A 19,765-nucleotide genomic window follows, 5' to 3' on the forward strand; every position below is an offset into this window, starting at 1 on the left:
TTTCCCTTGAAAACCAAGAAACATAACTCAAGGGTTTCTTAATCCAAGGAACTGTGGCTATGTCATGTGGTAATCCTGTACTGTGGTACACTATTCCTTTCCCTTTGGCAAGGTCCCGTTCTTCCCCGTAAGCAGGTAAGGGGGACAAGGAAGAGTAGGTGGGGGTGAGCTCCTACCCACTGTGCAGTTTCAGAAGAAAGGAGTAGGAGTTGTATAGAAGCTGTGTTTGTATAAAAAGCACGCTCTTTTCCTTAAATTGCTTGTTTATTTTGACGGAAGGGAAAGCAGTTGAGGGCAGTCCAGAGCGGTTCCCATGCTGCTGCAAAGCAGTCCAGAAAGACACAATGGAAGGCTAGAGAGATGGGTCAGCAGTTAGGATCGATTATCACTTTCGTTTGTAACTCCAGCTCCAGGGGGATCCAACGCTTCCGGCCTCCTTGGCACCTGCACTCATGTGCATCCCCTGCCCCCCCTAAAAAAGAAAATAAGAACTTCTTTTTCCTAAAGAGAGACACAGTGGAAAAGTCTTGTATGTAGGGAGTACAGTAGCTGGGCCAGGGTGATGGGTCCTGGTGATAGGAGGCCTCAGTGTGCCCCTTGTGGGATTGGGAACTTCTGGCCTTCCTGTCTGCATACTTATAAAGTGTTTGGAACACAAGGAAGGCAGGGTACGTTTCCAGTTCAGATGGAAGCCACTCATTTCTCACTCACTCCCTGCTTCCCCTAGACTCCCCCTACTTGCTGACTTGTGATCAAGCCACTCCATTCTCTGTTGCCTACATTTGATGGTTCTTAAAGCCAGCAGTTAATTGGTACATACCCATTTGTGCAAAACTGAAGACTGAGTCCTTCAAAACAAAAGGTTGCTTTGCTTAGACACTACAATTTTGTCCTTACTAGTTTGTTTTCTGGTAAGTTCCAAGAAGCTGATTAAACACAGAATCAGAACTCTACTCTGGTAGGAATATTAGACCCTCCACAAGTGTACCATCATTTTTTCCGCATGTACCTTGACTATATTTTTGCACCCTGCAGTAGATTAGTAACTAAAGGCCACTTTCCATTATGCCCTGCCCAACTGCATTACTTACACTTTAGTCTTTAGTAAATTATGAGTCATACTTACTGTTAAAGTCTCGACTGCTTACTTTGGACATGTGCAACCAAGCCTTTTAATTTATTTTTCTTTAAATATCAGGGGATACATAGTGAACTGTTGTGAGGACATTGCTAATTTGCACTAATATTGACTGCTAGTAAAGTCAGTAGTATTTTCCCCATGTTTAAAGGCTGTTCAGCCATTATTGGAGAGTCTAGCCATTCTTCCTACTCCGTGTTCCTTCAGCCAGGCAGTTGTCCTGGAACAAGGACACTTGCACTTGTTAGAAAACCACACAGGCCAGTTCTTTTTGTTTTCTGTGTCTTTGTAATATTTTTCTAACAAGAGTGTTCAGTGATTTTCCGGAGACCTACCTGCTCACTTCCAGAGCTTTGCCAGCTTAATACGGCTTCACAATTAGGACAACGTTTTCTTTGTTTGAATTAGGATCCGGACTTGAAAATTCCTAGATAAAGGTTCCCTTAGGGATAAGTACAGGAAGTTGAGCATTTAAAAAAGTTGAGCTTTTTGATTTCTGAAAATACATATGAAATATTCAGATATACTTTTGAGGAGTATAATCCTAGAACCACGATTGTACATTCATTACCATTTTATTCTATATCTGTGGCTGAAGGTTGGGAAAGAGGAAGTTATTTGAATCTTTCAAACATTTCATGCATACCTATGTACCTTATGTGTTTAAAATTCTTTTTGACATATCTCAGTAATAAAGGTGTTTTGTACAAACAGCGACAGCAGAAAACCGAGCATGGTGATATACATGGCTGTAATCTCAGCAAGGTCATCAGGTGCATAGCAAGTTCAAGGCTCGAAACTGGGAAAACACATTGCAGTTTTCTGTAGAGCTTTTGTTTGAGAATGGATGAGAGTAGGAACCACAGACAGCCCTTATTTGGAGTCAGCAACTTAGTACACACAGGCAGCTTTATACAAATTATTTTCCAGACTCCTGAAACAATTTTTTATCAGTTTAACAACACACCGAAGACATTTCAGATTTGAAATTAAACCTCCAGTATCTTCTCATACTTCTTCAGTGGCCAGTGTTCTTCGGTGTACTCGGTCACAAAATGACACGGGGAGAGAATGGCCATTTATTCACACTCACCGTGGGCACAGCAAGTGCTGTGAGCATTTTGCACGAATTCCACCATTACTGTTTTGTGTTGTGGTGATGTTCTTATGTTACCAATGAGGAAGTAGGCTTAGATGGGCTGACTAGCTTGTATACGTGAGTTCCCATGGCTGAGTGGTAGAGTTAGAACCTAGCTGTAGTTATCCTGACACCAGAATCCGGAATCTTACCCACATATTATAGTTCCCACCTTGTTTTAGCCCTTAGTGTCAAGTGAAGATCTGAGCAATCAGGAAGCAGAGACAGTGAAGGCAGCTGGTAAATGTAACGCCTTCACTTAATGAGGAGAGCATGGTGGATGAGAAGAAGGAAGAACTTCTTGAAGAAACTAGAGAGTTGAGTTGTTATGGGAAGGGGATACTTGCCTTGTGTGGAAATGGGGTAGCATAGTGGAAGAGAGGCACTGGCTGGAGCCTGAACTGCGTGAGTTCAGGGTGCCTTCCCTTATTGTTTCATGGCCTTTATACCAAGGTAAGACCTCTGTCATTTCAGGTCCTTTACCTGCAAATAAAAATGCTGATACCTCACTCACTAGATCTTTACGAGAGTTACGTGAGAAAACAGAAATTAACAGTCCTCCTAGAGTGCCTGGCCCACAGATGCCCACAAGTGACAATCACTGTGGTAATAACTAGCGAAGAAGATGAGGTGGAGAGGGCAAAGGAAGATGACAAATGCCACTGTGCGCTCTCAGGAAGCCAGGCCTCCATGGGAACTTAGAGCAGGAAGGCCAGGCTCACGACATCCTTGCCCAGGACTTGCGGTTATGTCTTGACTGCACGCCGTCTTCTATCAGACCTGCATAGTGCCAGCCCAGGGTAGGGCGGCTCAGGGCAGCAACAGAGGGAAAGTTGTGATTTTGTTCTTATTATGGGATTTTAGGGTGAGTGAGGACAAAATAAAAACCAAACTAAACCCATTTAGTCAGCGATGGCCACGTACCCAAGGACGGGTTGCCAGAGTAAAGACATCGGCTTGGCCCTTCCAGGTAGGCAGCTTAGGGCTCAGACTAAGTAAGCAGTGCCTCTCAGGCAGTCTTTCGGACCAAGTTGCCTGGGATGTTTTAGGGTATTCCTACCTCAGGAAGCACAACACCTTCTGCATTGTCCTTCATTTGTCTCTGCAGCTAATGGGAAATCATTCAATTAAAACGAGCGCGGCAGAATGCATAAAACCACAATATGAGTTTAAGAAAATGAAAACTGCGCATGGAAGGCATCTGAAGCCCAGTTTTATGAAATGAAATTTTGTTTCATTTCCAGTGATTTCCTAGGTGAAATTAGGTGACTGTCTGGGTAGCATAATGACGATAATGATGGGAACCGTACATACTCAAATAACATACATGAAGCCTTAATAAAGAATGAGAGGTACTCGCGGGAGTGCATTAAATTGAGTAATAATTTATTATTTGGAGACCTCTACCCGTTTACTCCATTGTTTTTTGTTTTTTTTTTTTTCCTTAAAAGAATTGGCTCTTCCTGTAAGGGGTACCATTTTTACAAAGAAAAAGGTGAGTGTGCTCTGTGTGCTTGCTTGTAGATAGACGACATATTTGGGTGCCCAGGGTTGCCTTCCTACCTGTGAGCCACCAGGATACTGTGAGGGGAAGCAGGAGCTGACAGGATTCTGTATGTCCTATAGGAATGCATTGCAATTATTTCCAATCACAATTAACCTGATTAGAATAATGGACAGGAAGTGTCCCTCTGTAGCTAATGTGGTTTGGCATCAGCTGACTGAAGCCCTCTGATAATTTCTGCACAGATGGTTGCTCTGAATGCAGCACTTTTAAATTATTATTTTCATGGTCTCTTGGTAGGCCAAAACCTCGACACCGACAACAGACCTCCCTATTAAGGTGGACGGTGCCAACGTCAACATCACAGCTGCCATTTACGATGAGATCCAACAGGAGATGAAGAGGGCCAAGGTGTCTCAAGCCCTGTTTGCCAAAGTGGCTGCAAACAAAAGTCAGGTGAGTGATTTGTTTAAAAGAGCAAAACAGAGGGCTGGGACTGCTCTCCTTCCCCTCCAATAAAAACACATCTGTTTTTATAATAATAATAACAGTAATAACCCCTGGGGAGCCCATCATGTTCTGCCTTCTGCCCCATGGCTTTGCTGGAACTCCCACCGGAGTTCAGAGCAGATACAATGCCAGAACCTCACTTCATTCTCTTAAATAACAATTTTATATTAAAGAATCAGGCTTGAAATATTTCTCCCCTCATCCAAAGCCTGCTGCACTCATTGAAAAAAAAAAATGTCTCTTTCTTGGGAAGCAGATCATTTTTTTTTTTTCATTTAAAGAAAATGTAGCCTGTGCATAGCACCCCCTTCCTTGAGACCATGTTTAACCAGGGCTCATCACCTTCCTCTCCCCCCCAGGGGAAGGGCTGATTTTGCTATAATAACTACTTTTGCCCAGCCCCAGAGACACCTTGTGATTGTCAGGTGTTTCGCTCACATATAGAAGACAGTTGTTTTTCCAGGAGGAAACACATGTGGGGCTTCCAGAATAAGTGCTAAAATCTTTTAGCAGGAAAACATAGCTGCTTATCCAGTAAAAGCGTTCAGTAACAGGGTGGAGGGGAGTGCAATGCTCGGGGGAAACAGCGCACAGATGCTCGGCTCCGCTTCCGAGAGCAACAGTTGACTGTATCGACTCTGCTGCAGCTTGTTCAAGGGGGCAGCTACCATCTCAGGTCTGCTGGAGGCCCCGTCTTTATCCCACAGATAAACAGTTAATGCACGGTGCAGGAAAAGGAAGTTCGCTGCAGCACAATTTTGAGAGCCCTCTGATTTTTGAGTTTGATTTCCACTGCGCTTTGCATGACAAATGCTTTCATTCCTACATATGCAAATGGTGAAATGGTCCTTACCCTCTCCCTAGCAGATCCGCTGTGCACTATAGTTTCTAATGGGTACTATAGTACTGAGTTACTACTGTGCATTCTAGCACTAAGTAACTGGGTGTCGCATTTCTATTAAGCAAGAAAAAGTTCAATAAAAATTGCCCTTAAAATGATAGATGTTATATTTAGACTAATTGTTTGCAGGTTAACTTTTTTTTTTTTTTTTGACCTACAGTTTTACAGTAACTTACTTTCAGTTTTGAATAAAAAGAGAGAATGCTACAGGAGCTTGGAGAGGATTAAACTGTTCATTTCCCATTTCGTTTTGCACATAGTTCTTCCAAAGTACTCTTGACTCCTTCTATCAGTGAAACTAGTGAACCAAGTTTGCTAAGATATGTCCAACCATAGGATGAAAACCCATGAGAAGAAAACACACTAGAGCCTCCCTACACTGTTAAACACATAAAATCCATGTACCACATGGCAAAATATAATGAGAGTTGGAGCTGCTAAACGAAGAAGCTGTTAAATGCTAACGCCGCTTGGCAAAACTACTGTGCATTTAATGGTTTTCCACTGGGTAATAAGGGACATATGTGTGAATGTGCAGTGGGTGTAAAAGCTGCACAATTGATTTTGCAAACCTGACCCTCACTTGTGTCGTGATGCAGATTTCAAAGTTTTACCTGGTCCTTCTTTTATAAGCAGTTTTCAAGATAAAACCAAAGACCAGAGTCCAGGAGCTCAATTGCAGGACCACCAGCATCTTGTTGACATAGCACCATGGCTGTTGGAATTAGCAAGGCCTCCAGCCTCCCTAGATTACTTCGGGTGGCCGATTGAGAGCTAGGTTTGACAGTTGGCAGTTGGCAGTTTTGAGGCCTCCCTGAGAAATCAATAGTCCTGATTTCGTAGCATCTGGAAAATCAGTTCTGAGAATTAATATTCCAAAGGATGAAATTGAGCATAAGTGGGCATGAGATACTTGGAAGTTTCTCCTTTTTCATCAGAAGAATGGTCACTTTCTCATTTTTGGACGTATTGCAAATAGCTGATCAGATAGGTATTTCAGGCTTGGTGTTTCTAAAAAAAAAAAAAAATGGGACTTTCGAATAAGACAGCTTCAAAAGCAGCTCAGCAAAAAAGAGAATCCACTGGAGAAGCACCAGCATTCACCCCATGGCAGACTCGTTGATGACTTGATACATGTATTTAATGTATGTTTACAATGTGGGGATGACCCTCGGCCAGATTTTACCTCCCCACGATGCATATATACTTCATTGGGTTGTGAGAAGTGAGCAAATGAAGCTTTTCTCCTCTCCTTCATTACCTTCTCTATTTCTGTCATTTTTCTCTTCGAGGGCTTGGGCATTGTCAGGGTGACTAAATGCCTCTCTGGGACTTTCCATTCATTTAGAGGTCAAATTAGTGAAATCTTTGATTAGGAACTCTTAAGAACCAGAGGAGCCTGGGAGCTCTGGAGTTTATATATGGGTAGCAATCCCCCCCTTCACTAGAGGTTAACTGTAAAATAGAACTGAATCATCAAGTTGACCCATTCACTCTTCGGTGTGAATTGCTGTAATCAGTTATTAAAAAGAATAATGAACACCACCCTGTATGTTGAGGAAGTAAAAGACTGGGGGAGACAGGAGCAGCTGCTCTTTGAAGACCCCGTGCATTGAGGGAGAAGACAGGGTGGGAGGGGAGATATTCAAACGGAGTGAAAGGGTGCCAAGTTGGTTGTGCAAGTCAAAGTTTATGTGTTTCCTCTGGGGTAAGTTGCCTTGGGTTGTGTTATGGCCAGGTGGACACTCATCAGGTCTCTTAGGTGGCTTCCATCTGACTCTTACCCCCTTCTTCCTGGGAGAGAAGTCAGAGTGCAGAAACGAAACGAAGCCAGAAAGACCTGCCCTGCCTGCTTCCCCTTGTCCTCTCCATTGCCAGCCAAGGGTCAGTTAGTTTAGTTGCTAGGCTGCAGCAATGGCCGGTGAATGTTCTCTCTGAAACAGGGTGTCAGAATGGATGTAGGACAGTTTCTGTGTCACTTGAGTCTACAAGACCATAAGGCTGATGTGCAACATGGGTAAAAAGTGGACACAGGAAATCAATCCTCTTCCTCCTCAGTGGCCTCCATCGCTCTCCCTCTCCCTCATTGGTTTGTGGAGCTTTTAACTCGGCTTCTTCCCAGCTGCTTCTTAATTATTACCTGTCATCTGGGAAGTGAAACTCAGAGGAGAGAAATTAGTGGGCTGTCTCCTCCCGTGGTCCTCCAGGGATGGCCAGGTGCCACCTGGCAGCATCTTAGCTTCATTTCAGCTGAATCAGTTGTCTGCTCCTTAGACGCTTGACCACAGTTTTCCCGACCCCTTCTTCCCGTCTTCCACAGCTTAGTGTGTGTTAGTTGGTGGAGTGCTGAGACTCATTTGAGGTTGGTGTCTTTCTGAGAGAGGTGTGGATCTTTATGTGTACACACCCAAACCTAAATTTCCTAGTAGGCTGCAGGAATGGGACAGGGCTTATTTTAATTTCCATTTCTCCTTCCCCCAATTAAATAAACCAATGAACAAAACCTCTGGGAAGATGCCCTTCCTTTTCGTGTCAGAGAAGCTGAGAGGCGGCAGTGTTCAGATGACAGTGGCGGGATGAGGCCAGTCTCAGAGGCTGTTGGGATAAAGCAAAGGAGGCGATCTGGGAACAACAGGGACCCAGAGGATGCTGATAAGACGGCACTGGTAGGATGTCCCCTCCACCCAGGTTTGCAGATGTCCAGGGATCCTGGAATGCCTTCTGGACACAGCAGGCCTGGGAGCTTCTGCAGCTGTGACCAGAGGGAGGGTGGGAGCGTCTTCTTTGTCATTGCAAGAGCAGAGGAGAAGGCAGAGCCCTTCTGCATCTAGAGAGGGGCCAGGAGGTTCTGGATTCTGTGAAAGCTCTATCATCATATTCCCACAAAACCTGTAGTCTGCATGTGAGCGGGTTGCAGTGTGTCCATGCTGCATGTGTTGCAGGTTGCAGTGTGTTCGTGTTGCATGTGAGTGGGTTGCAGTGTGTGCCTGCTGCATGTGAGCAGATTGCAGTATGTTCTGTGCTTCACATGCACTAGGATTAAGTAGAGTCTCTATATAGACCTTTATGCCTTATTCCTACATTTCCATTAAAAATGCATGTTCTGAGTTTCCAACTAACAACAAACTGTAGTTTGATTTGCCCATTTCTTGTCTTAAATTTGGGTTTCACCACCACCACCACCACCACCACCACCAATTTGAGTTGATTTTTATGTATGGCATGAGAGTCCAAGTTTATTCTTCTAGATATGGAAATCAAGCTTTCTCCAAATGTTTTTTGATGACTGATTGGTTGGTTGATTAAGAGGGTCCAGCACAGAGCTGGTCTTGAACTCTTGGTTCTCATCCCACTAGGCTTCCAGTGGTTAGATCCCCGTTGTGTCTTTCTGGTGCCCTAGTTGAAAATCAGCTGTGTGTGTTTGGATTTATTTCTCAGCCCTGTATTCCAATCCATCAGCCTATGTGTTTGTGTTCACACCAACACTCTACAGTTCTGACTAGTGTAGCTTTATAACAAGAGTTTATTCATTTATTGGAGGTGCTGGAGATCAACCTCAGGGCCCTGTGTGTGACAGACAAACCCTTTATAACTGAGATATAGCTTTAGCTTCTGTGATATAAGTTTAATTCAGGAAGTATGATGCCTCTGACTCTTGGCTTTGGGGACTTTGTAGTTCCTTACAAATTATAGAATTTGTTTCTCTATTTCTGTAGAGAATGTAATTGGAATTTTTTTTGTATGTTCACTTGTTTCCCGGTGCCAGAGATTGCAATGAGGCCTCATGCATGCCAAGGAGGTCATCTACCACTGAGCTACATAGAACCAACCACTGGAGTTTTGACAGGGATTGTGTTTATTGATGGAATTTATTATTGCTTCGAGTAATGTAGACATTTAAAAACTATGTTATAATTCATCTAATAAAGGCAAGATTTTCAAGTGGGAAAGTAAATTTATAAAATATGAAATGTTTTCTTTAGTTTCACTACTGTGGTTTCTTAGCCTTTATTGCTTATGTTGCGTGTGATCAAACTGTTGCCATTTTGTATGCACTCAAAGGAAATGATCTCATATATTATGGTCCCATTATGGGGATACCATCCTTGGGAGGGTGTTGGAAATAAATGTATGGCTGTGCTGATTTCTGTGCTATGGTGAGTTCCAGGAAGGTGCCATGTCTGAGATGAGTTGGCTCATCATTCGCAGGGCTCCTGGTTCTGTTTTGCTGCTTACACTCAGCAGAAGCAGGTTAAAATGATGACGGTGCTTTGCCTGTACGCTGGGGTCTTTGAGACAGCCCATCCTGGAGTAGGCTCTGCTCTTGTCAGGTGGGGTACATCTGCAGCCATTTAGCCGCTCAGTTCAGCAGTGAAGACCTCACGAGTGATATGTATGGAAGTCACCACTCCCTGTTAGGCTCATGGAAGGGGTTCCCTGAAACCGCAGTAGGTGAGCAGCAAGCATGCAGTTGCTTGCACATCACGCTGGCCCTCCAGTCGCCACTGTTCTTTCTCTTGGCATAACCTGAAGGCATGCAAACATGCTCAGGAGCATCAGCAAACATTCCCAGTGGCTGTGTTGTGATAGCAACCTCATAATGAAGAATTGCCTTCTTTTTTTTCTCTCTGTTTTATGTTATAAAACTGGGTTTGTTTATTTGTTGTTGTTGTTGTTTACTGAAGTTGTTAACTAGATAACTAATGAAAATTGATCACAGTACTCATGAGTTTCTTAAAATCGGAATATCTTCAAAGTGTGTGCTGGGGTTAAGCTCCTTTTTTACTGTGTTTTGAGTTGGCATATTTTGCCTGTTTATGGTATGGTTCTTTTGGAAACGGATGGCTTTGAGGAAAAACTGGCTTCCAGTTTACAGGCCCCTCTCTGAAACCTAGCAGCCCACTTGGGAAGAGACATGAGTTATGCCATGGGTAGGTGCCTATGAGTGCTTCCAGCCATGTTGCTAAGGAAACTGTTTTATTGTGTTATTTTCATAGGGTCCGGGCAAGGAGGTAGCATCCTCTGGCAGCCATAGTCCTGCACGATTTGTTAGCTTCCCTCCACGTAGTCCCTACCCTGATCTAGCATAAGTTCTACCCCTGGTTTTTATCTTTAAGTGTCACTTTCCGGTCCTCGACACATGCCTCCACTTTCCTAAGTTCTGGAGGAAGTTTGCCTACCATTAAGTGAAATATAACAGGTCTGCTACAGTTTGGACCTGAAGTTGGGGTGCGGAAGTCTCATGGTTATTTCCTGTGTGATATTGTAATATGGCACACTTTGTTGCTAATATATTTCTAATATGAATGAAGACTATAAGATTTCACATTTATTCTTTTACACACATATGAATGGCCTTTTCAGGTATGTGTACCATATATGCATGAGTGTGTATGTGTGTGTATATATGCATTTACACAAAATAGCTAAGTAAATCTCCATAGACTTGTGTAATTGAGCATAGTCCCATGTATTTGTGGCAATAAAGGCAACACATTTTTGTGTAATCCCCCCTTGATTTGAGCCCTGCACAGTGGAGGTTAAAGAATTGTTCTGAAACAAAATTTTCATTACTCTCAATTACAGACTCAATCTTTGTAAACACATCCACAGAAATGTGAGAGATATGCTTTGGGCAGCCCGAGAAAGCGGAAAATTGGTCCCCGTGAAAATTCAGCTTAGGACTTAGTGTACAATTTTGGAAGCTAGAAAAAGCAGCAGATCGTTTGCACTTACCTAATGGAAGGTAAAACATAATTAACCTTGAACTGTAACCAACGCTCAGTACATTTCTTTTTTTTCGGGTTAGATGACATCCTCACCAGAGAGTCACTGAAGCCCTTGACGGGTCTCCCCTGTATTTAGCCTCTTATCTATTTCAGCTTTCCTGATTAGGTTATCTTGAATCATTAGGGGGGTTATTTATTTTAATAGACACTTATTGGATTCATGAAAGAGAATTCAGTGACGAAGAAACAAGAGCAGAATATTATCTGGCTCATTTCACACTTCAGAAGAGTCTCAACCAGCTGAAGAGAAATCCTTTCACAGTTACAAAAGTTTGTTTGGGGACTTTCTGTGCTTCCATTTAGAAAGCGAACTGTCTGTGGTTAATAATATGAATTTTCTTTTAAGACACTCAGAAAACATTTCCTTTTGGTTACATATGCTGACATTTTCTGTATTGAAGATGTGGGTGAGGAAATGGCCTGTTACATTTCTGCAGCAAGAAGCTTGAGTCATTCCAAGGAGCTGTTCATTTGCTGATTTCCCCATTCATTGGAGTTCCTAGAGGGGCAGAAGGGTGGTGTGACTTCCTGTTTAGTAACTGGAGTTCACTCACCAGCTCCCTGCAGTCAGGTGGGAAAGAGGGCTTGTCACCATGACAAGGCCCTGCCTTCTGGGATCACCCAGCCTCCTTCACCAGGGGCAACATTGGTTTCTTTTGCTGGAGACCAGAGCAAGCCATGAGCTTGCGTTTAGTACTGGTTTGCATTTATTCTGAGATAACACAGAAACTTGAAAACTTGGAGGTTGAGGTGGTTCAGGAGGTAGGGACACTAAGAACCTATCTATGTTTGATCCCCAGGACCCACATAGTAGAGGGGGAAAATCAAGTCCCATGAGTTATCAACCTCTGACCTTTACACGTGTACCCACCACACACACACACACACACACACACACACACACACACACACACACACACACACACACACAAAGTAAAATGTAATTTAGAAAACTGGGAAATATGTCATAAGCCCAAAATATTTTGTTTTTGTTTTTTGAGGCAAAAGTCGAGACTGGCCTAAGGATTGCCACTGTCTCCCTCTGCCTCCTCAGTGCTGGAGTATTTTCGCTGTTGTAAAGAAGAGGGTGTGAGGGATGGTAGAAATGAGAGTCCTAACCAGGTGTCTTGATAGAGAGAAAATTTGCAACTTCGTACACAGCACAGGAATTTCAGTACCATGGACAGGGCACAGTGCTTCTGCCCTGCTGGGCCCCTCCATCTCCCATGTCCCTTAGACCCAAGGTTTAGAGGCTAAATTCAAATTGGTGTCTGATGAGCTCCACTCAAGCTAGGCTTTATTAATGTTCTATAAATGACCTCTGTGGTCCTTTACACATTCTCAGCCTGTGGAAATTAAAAACCGAAATAGATGTTGCCGTTTTCCATTTAGTCTTGACCTAGGAAAACTCTCAGAACCCCCACGTGGGCAGCGCCAGCAAGTTCACACCAGTGAACACACAGAGAAAGCACTCGAACACAAGAGCAGCTTGTTACATGGGTGCTTCGGTGCTGGTGATGTATGCCATTCTTTTTAGAGTGAGAACTCCCAAATGAGGCCGGATGTGCCTCACTGTCGGGCCATGTGTGTTTTGTTTAGTATCCATCATCACGGTCTCACTGGGAATAAAAATGGTATCTAAGCTAAATGGTGTTCTTGACTTTGTCATACTCCACCTCACCCCCAAATGACCATTTGCTAAATAGAAAAAAATCTGTGACAGGTGGACAAAGGAGAGTTAGTGTTCTGTCTTATCAGTTCAAATGCCTTCAGTAACTCCCAGAGCCTATAGAATCAAGATGAGATGTTCTCATATTAGAGATAGGCAAATAGACCTTATCATGGCCAAATTTAGAAATTGGTGCCCTTCCGCAGGAACTAACTTAGAGGTGATAAAGTCCCCATGTGCTACTACTACCATAACCTAGTAGTGCCAGTTCAATCTAATTAGCGCAAGGAAGAGACTAAATCAAGAAGCCTGACCTTGTTCTTTGTCAAGAAGAGGCCAGCCATTCTGATTCAGGTACACCAGACACACCCACCCCTAACAGAAGCAATCATCACATCGTGCGTGAGTGTGCACAGAGTGTTTGAGGTTCAGGTAGAAATGAACAGGAAGTTCACACAGGAGATTAGGTGAAGCGATGTGGTAAGAGCCTTGAAGGACAGTATCTCTAGGATCAGAGATCTGGACAGGAGCCATTACATCTAAGAGGGTAGTATGGCAAAGCATGGAGGCAGGAATTCGGATGTACCAAATGTCCCTGGGGACTGAGTAATTGGCTGTGGCTGAAGAATTGGGTCACCAGGGGAACTGTTGAGAGATGAGCAAACAGGAGCAACTTGTGGTTCTTATTGTTGCCCCATCCAGTCATCTTGAACTGTGAGCTACTGGTTGCTTCCTTCCATCAATAAACTCTGTTTTTTAAAGATAGACTATGAACTGTTCATCTTCCAAAAGTAATTGGAGGGACATTTCTTCTTCAAGTAGTACAGAATCCTGATATGTTTACAACATGATTTGCTTTGTAAATTTAGATTGGCATTCAACTCTCAGGAACATGTGGATTGTAAACAGACGATGTCTTGATGGGCATGAGTGTCGCCTCGCCTGTGGAGTTAGGAAGAATGGTCAGACTTGGTTTTTCTACTGAGAAAAATTTGTTTGAGAGACCGAAGAGATGGCCGAAACATAGTGTTAATAAATACTATTTGCTTATACTCTGAGTGTTCTAGAACTCATTAACCAGTACCTGAAAGGAAGCAATCTTTGAACTGATGCCCCTTCGCTGGGTTCCAACTGTAAAGGTGAATTCTCTGGAGTCATATACATGGACTCCATGTGTATTTTCATTGTAAGTTCTAGTGGTCTCTGCAGTTTTTTAAACTTCTTCTTTTGAACTCATTTTATACACAGCAATGTTTTTAAAAAAGGCACAAAATTAATTGTTTGTGTTGTACGCCACCCCTGCCCCAACTTGTCTCCCTTAATGTTGACACTGTACACTACCACAGGGAAATGATTGATGATCGTGCAATTGACAAAGCCAGGAAATTAGCAATTGCCATATTAAAAACTCGATTCCCTTGCCTTAGTTCTTCCTCTCCTGTCTTTTTCTTGAATGCCCAGATCTAGTTGATGGGTTTTATTGTTAGCCGTTAGCCTGCAACTCTGCCTAGCTCTTCTTCCCTTTTCTTTTACGGCTGTGCCACTGCTGAAGAGTGCCAACTGGTCATTGCATCGAGCTTCTCTTGGTTTAGATTTGTGGCTACTTTTTCATGATTTGGCTGAGGCTGTGACTTTGGGGCAAAACTACCTTCCATATGACAGTCTTTCCTTTGTGGTACATCATAAAACTGTTCATGGTGTCACTAGTGATGCCAGTCTTGACTGATTGGCACTTCCTTACATGATTATTAGCCAATTGATCAAGGTCATTTCTGCCTTGTGTTTTTAAACCCCAATGGCTAATTACTATCTGTTCTTCATGACAGGAGTGAGGTAACAGGTCATAGAGCGTAGAACCAGGGGACACCATCATTTTTGTAAGGCTCCCCTTTAATAGCCAGAAACTCCAACAGAGCAGCCACTTACTCAAAGACCACCCAGTTATTTCCTGAGAGGGCAAGAACTTGGAAGTCAGATCTCAGAACTGCACATATGAATGCCATCTACCATGCTGAGCAGTGCTCAACACTTGAAATGCACAGAATCCCAGCTTAGTCGACTGTAAAAGCTAACTGGACTGTATGAATATTCAGCCAATCTCCAGTCAGAACTTCAAATCAGACTAAGAGAGAAGCCACAGAGAAGGACATGGGCCAGAGCTGCTGGGGCTGGAGGTCACAGGAACCGTGTTAGTGTTTCCAAAATGAAAAGACTTCAGGAATGCTCCACAGAACACACAGGGAGCAACAACAAAAAACCTACTTCAGATTTTTAACAGAAAAAGGAGATTTGTTTATTAATAATTCATGAGTTCCCATTGAACATGCACCACAGAAACAGTGCTATTCAATAGAGAATACAGTCATCTGTCACTGTTTTATTTGACATTTACACTTTTTTTTTTTGCCCGATACTGCAAAACTTTCTTGGATGGCATGCAAAAATTATATAAATGGAAAAAAAAAAGCCCTAACGTAGGGACCCTTTATTTCTTCTGTGATGGGTTCACTCAGTCACACAGGTATGTGTTCATGCAGCAGCATGGCACTTCTTTACAGAATCGTTAGCCACCAGACAAGCAAATAGGAGGCCCTATTGAGAAGACAGAGATCAGTGTCCAAATAGCCTGGTGGAGGGATGATGTGAATAAAAAGATGATGGGTGGGATGGGAGGTGAGGAGGAGGGGTGGTGTGAAATGTCCAGAGTGCGCAAGTGAGTCAAAGTGAGGAGCTAGCAAATCATGACCGACAAGAAGAAAACTGGCCCCCCAATGCATTGCCATTTCAGATAAGAAATAAATATTTATACAAATGGCATCGCAGGAGTCCTGCTAAAGGGAATATCAGCGTTTTGTAGAGCAGATTTGAGTTAGGAGCACCTCACCACTTTGTGCTGGTGCGAGGATCTCAACAAGCTTTCTGCTCCGCGGGTTAGTTATTATTTATAAAAATCACAGAACCAGCTGATACATTCATAAGCTAATTATTGAAGCAGCTGGGTACACATGGTGCAATATGGCCAAGGCTGTGAAGTATCACAGATTTCTTGGGGCCTGCTGTGGTGGGGGTGCACTGTTGAAGGCTCCATCCCTTAATCTGATCAGCCAAGCAAACACTTTGTAGGGAAACTAGATTAATAACCCTCTAAATACCATGAATGTGCTTGCTTCATCTTCAAAACTGGGTTCCCTTAAACATGCCATCAGCTCAGCCCATTGGGGATTTGAGGGAGTTCTCTGCTGTCCTAGGGACAGGGCCTCGTTGGCGACTTTCCTATGCCAGAAATTAATTTGGTTTGCTTATGTCTGCACACATGATCACATTTGTGTCTAATCCACTTCCCTAATAGCTTCAAGGTCAAGCCCTTGCATGTCACTGGGCAAATTGAGCACCACACTTCTTAAAGACCGATGGCAGCCAGCACACGGTCCATAACGAGCCTATAGTGTTGTTCTAAGTGATTGTAATGAGTGCAGATTATAACAGCGCATATAAATCAAATATGGCGATGAATGTTGTGCGAGACATTCCAAGTGTCATAAGTGGAGACACCACTCAGCTGTCACCTGTCTCCTTTCAAGCTGCGGCTTCCCACAATGCAATTCATCCCTCAAGCAGAACAGCAGGTGCTGTCTTCCTCAAGATCTGGCTATCTCAGAACTTCATCTTTTAGCAGATGTAGGTTTTTGTTTTTATTTTCTATCCAGTGATTGGTCTCCATGCTATGGCCTCCCCTGGGAGATGTTAAACATACCTGTTTGAAACATTTGAAAGAGTTCACTAGAGACTTATTCAGATCTGTGAAAAGACACAGAAATGGGAGCTTAATTTTTCCACAGATGGTTTATTTTCCATCTCAAGAATTCTTTCCTTTGTATAAAGGAACCCCTGAGAAAACACTTTGGGACCAGGAGATTTTTATTAAAATATAATTTATTTTCTGGTAGTGATAAATTTATCTTCATTTTGCATGTGCATGGCACTTGAAAATTAACCATTACCTGTCTCTTGAGTTGGGGGGCAGGACTATAAAAATGCTTGGGAAAACATTTCCGAGCAAACGCTAAGATATGTTGTTTTCATTCTTCCTAACCCTCTAAGTCTCCCAAGCTCCCAGTTTATTGCAAGAAAGATCAGGTCTGCGCAAATGTGGCCTCTCACTTGTAAAAACAAGGCAGTGTTGTGTTACAGATTAGTTTATAAATCCCCGGTGGCTTCACAGTTCAGTGCCTACAGCTGCTGCACACGGGCCTGGGTTTTTGTCTCTTCTCGGTGCTGCAGCCGGCAGTTCAAGAGGAAAATGGAATGATCAGGTTATTAACATGGAGGCCGTGAGGAGGAGACTGCACAATGCGAACAGCTGGTGTTGCTGTCTTGGCTGATGCAGCGGAGATAATCAAATCTTGCCTTTTTTTGGGTAAAGGCAGAAGACACAGTGGAGAGCTAGACAAACAACAGCTTATGATATTATAGGGGCTTTTCATGATGCGTGTCAGGAGCTTTCGTTGGCTTGCAAGCGATGCTAGAGAATATGTTGAGGTTTGGGATTTGTTTCTCACCAAGTCAGTAGTGTTTATGCACCTTTTAAGAAAGAAAAAAAAAAAGAGTCTACCCTTTTGCAAGAGATGTAATGTGGGACAGTTCTTGTTTTTTAAAATTAGCGACGTAGCTTGGAAATGATGGGTTAGAAAGCTACTGGGTAAAATATTTTGACATGAGTCAGTGAGCGATGTTGACAGCCTCTATTATTTTCATATAAGCCATCATTTGCATTGCGTTTTCTTTCTCCTGCAGTTGCAGGAGAGAGAACATCCGGATGGCAGAGTTGGGACAAGACATTTGCAGGTGCAGTCTGATCCACTGAGTACCTTCCTGCAGGTGTGGTGTGGAGGGAAGTGATGGCTAGGGGACTTGGAGCCTAAGGCGGCACTCATAGATGAAGCCAATGTACCTTTGCTTTTAGTCTAGCCAAGGCTGTTGTTTCTGTTTGCAGGGTTACTAATGATCAGAAGGCCATTCCCTTCCTAGAGGACTCAGTGATATTGACACGAAGACATTATTTTTCCCTTTTTTGTTTTTTTTTTTAATTTGCCATCTTATAATATGTGCGTAATTGTCTTTCCTCTCTGTAGAATGAAATACAAACCAGTTGGGTAAATTTCTAAAAAATTATGGCTGAAAAATAAATATTCCTTCTTTAGAGAGTGGGTAACTGTCATCTTATTTGTGCATCTAGAAGATTCTGTTTTAGTGTTTGTTAAGGAACTCATGGATGGCACTGGAGGGATGGCTCAGTGGTTATGCACCAGCTGCTCTTAAGGGGACCCGGCTTCAATCCCCAGCACCCACATGGCAGCTCACAACTGTCTGTAGCTCCAGTTCCAGGGGATCTGACATCCTCACACAGACATACATGCAGGCAAAACACCAATACACATAAAATTAAAAAATAATCAGAAAATAAAAGAACTCATTGAGAGCTAGGTGCTGATGGCATACGCCTTTAATCCTAACACTTGGGAAGCAAAGGCAGGAAAATCTGAGTTCAAGGCCAGCCTGGTACACAGCAAGTTCCAGGACAGCCAGGGCTATGCAGAAAAACCCTGTAAATGAAAAAAAAAAAAAAAAAGATAGAAACTTATTGAATGTATTCTATAGGAAGGTGTTATATTTTTTTTAAATCAGAATAAAGATTCTTAGGCCTGGGGATATAGCCCGGTTAGTAGAGTGCTTTTCTAGCATGTAGGAAGTCCTGAGTTTTATATCACTCTGGCCCTCCATCCCATAAACAGGAATTGTGGCACAAGCCTGTGATCCCAGTACTTGGGAGTTGTAGGCAAAGGTCATCCTTGGCTACACAGTGAATTTCAGGCCAGCCTGGGCTTGTCTCAAAAAGATAAAAAATAAAAACAAAAAGTGTGAAGACTCTTAAACATTGGCATAACTATCCACGTGACCACTGGTTGGATTTAAGAGTTGGACCATTTCAGTCGCTACTACAGTTGATGGGATTAATTCTGCCATAAAAACATGGTTTGGGGGATAAAGTCCAGGCCCTCACAGCTGCTCTGCACCCAGCAGTCCTAACTCACGTGACCTCCTTCTCTCCAGGGCTGGCTCTGTGAACTGCTTCGCTGGAAGGAAAACCCCAGCCCAGAAAACCGCACCCTTTGGGAGAATCTCTGCACGATTCGCCGCTTCCTGAATCTTCCCCAACACGAGAGGGATGTGATCTATGAGGAAGAATCGCGACATCACCATAGCGAGCGCATGCAGCATGTGGTACAGCTCCCGCCCGAGCCTGTGCAGGTCAGTGTCTCCCCAGCCCCGGCAGGGCTTTCTGCTGGCAGCAGCTGCCAGGGTCAGGGGCCACACTGCCTCCGATGAGCGGGGGACTGGTACCCTGTCCTGAGGACAGAGAAACCTGTCATCACAGCAGGTACCGTTTGTGTGTGTGCTTACACCAGACGAAAATGACGGGGAGATCCAATGCCAACGGCAGAGGTTCTCCCTGACAGCACATGCTTTAAGGTTGTGATCCCAGATCACTCAGATATTAAATATCTCCGTCAGTTTTTTCATTGTATTTTTTTTAACTTTTATTTAGCTGTGTATGTGTGCATGTGCACACACATGGCATAGCGCAGTGGCGCTCTGAGGACCACTTGCAGAAATCAGCTCTTGCCTTCCACTATGTGGGTCCTGGGGATCCCACTTGGGTCACTAGGCTCGGCATCAAACGCCTTTACCCTCTGAGTCCCTAGCCTATCAGTTTGTTTTCTAAAGAAAAATTTAAGTAAATTTTGATCCAAAACTCTTCAGGTAGTATTTGATGAGTGGAAACTGAAGAAATAGCCTCCTGACCCGAGGAATACCTTTAACTTCAATGGAAGCCCTGGGAGAAATCATGAGAGATTTTAAGACTTGTGCTATCTCCAGTTTCCACTTTGACAAGTCTGGGCAGCATGCTTTGTTGCTTTGTTTTGCAAGCACATTGAAAGAAACCTTTCTCTCTGATGTAGCTGAGTTCACTGTCTTCTTCTGAATCTAAAGTCAGTTGCTTTCGAGAACTGTTAACCAGTGTCCTGGTAGAGTTTGGCACATAAATTGGTTTGG

At 43.4% G+C, this 19,765-nt stretch overlaps 1 protein-coding gene across 1 annotated transcript in view; it reads left to right on the plus strand.

Annotated features, from left to right (window-relative positions):
• Window positions 1–19,765, plus strand: part of Satb2 (SATB homeobox 2) — a 148,917-nt gene that overhangs the window by 115,158 nt on the left and 13,994 nt on the right. Inside the window, exons 8-9 of the mRNA XM_059278094.1 lie at window positions 4,081–4,236; window positions 18,761–18,958. Of these exons, the coding sequence (XP_059134077.1) occupies window positions 4,081–4,236; window positions 18,761–18,958 (354 nt within the window). The remainder of the gene's footprint in view (window positions 1–4,080; window positions 4,237–18,760; window positions 18,959–19,765) is intronic.

This window comes from Peromyscus eremicus, chromosome 13 (genome assembly GCF_949786415.1).
Source record: "Peromyscus eremicus chromosome 13, PerEre_H2_v1, whole genome shotgun sequence".
NCBI lineage: Eukaryota > Metazoa > Chordata > Mammalia > Rodentia > Cricetidae > Peromyscus > Peromyscus eremicus.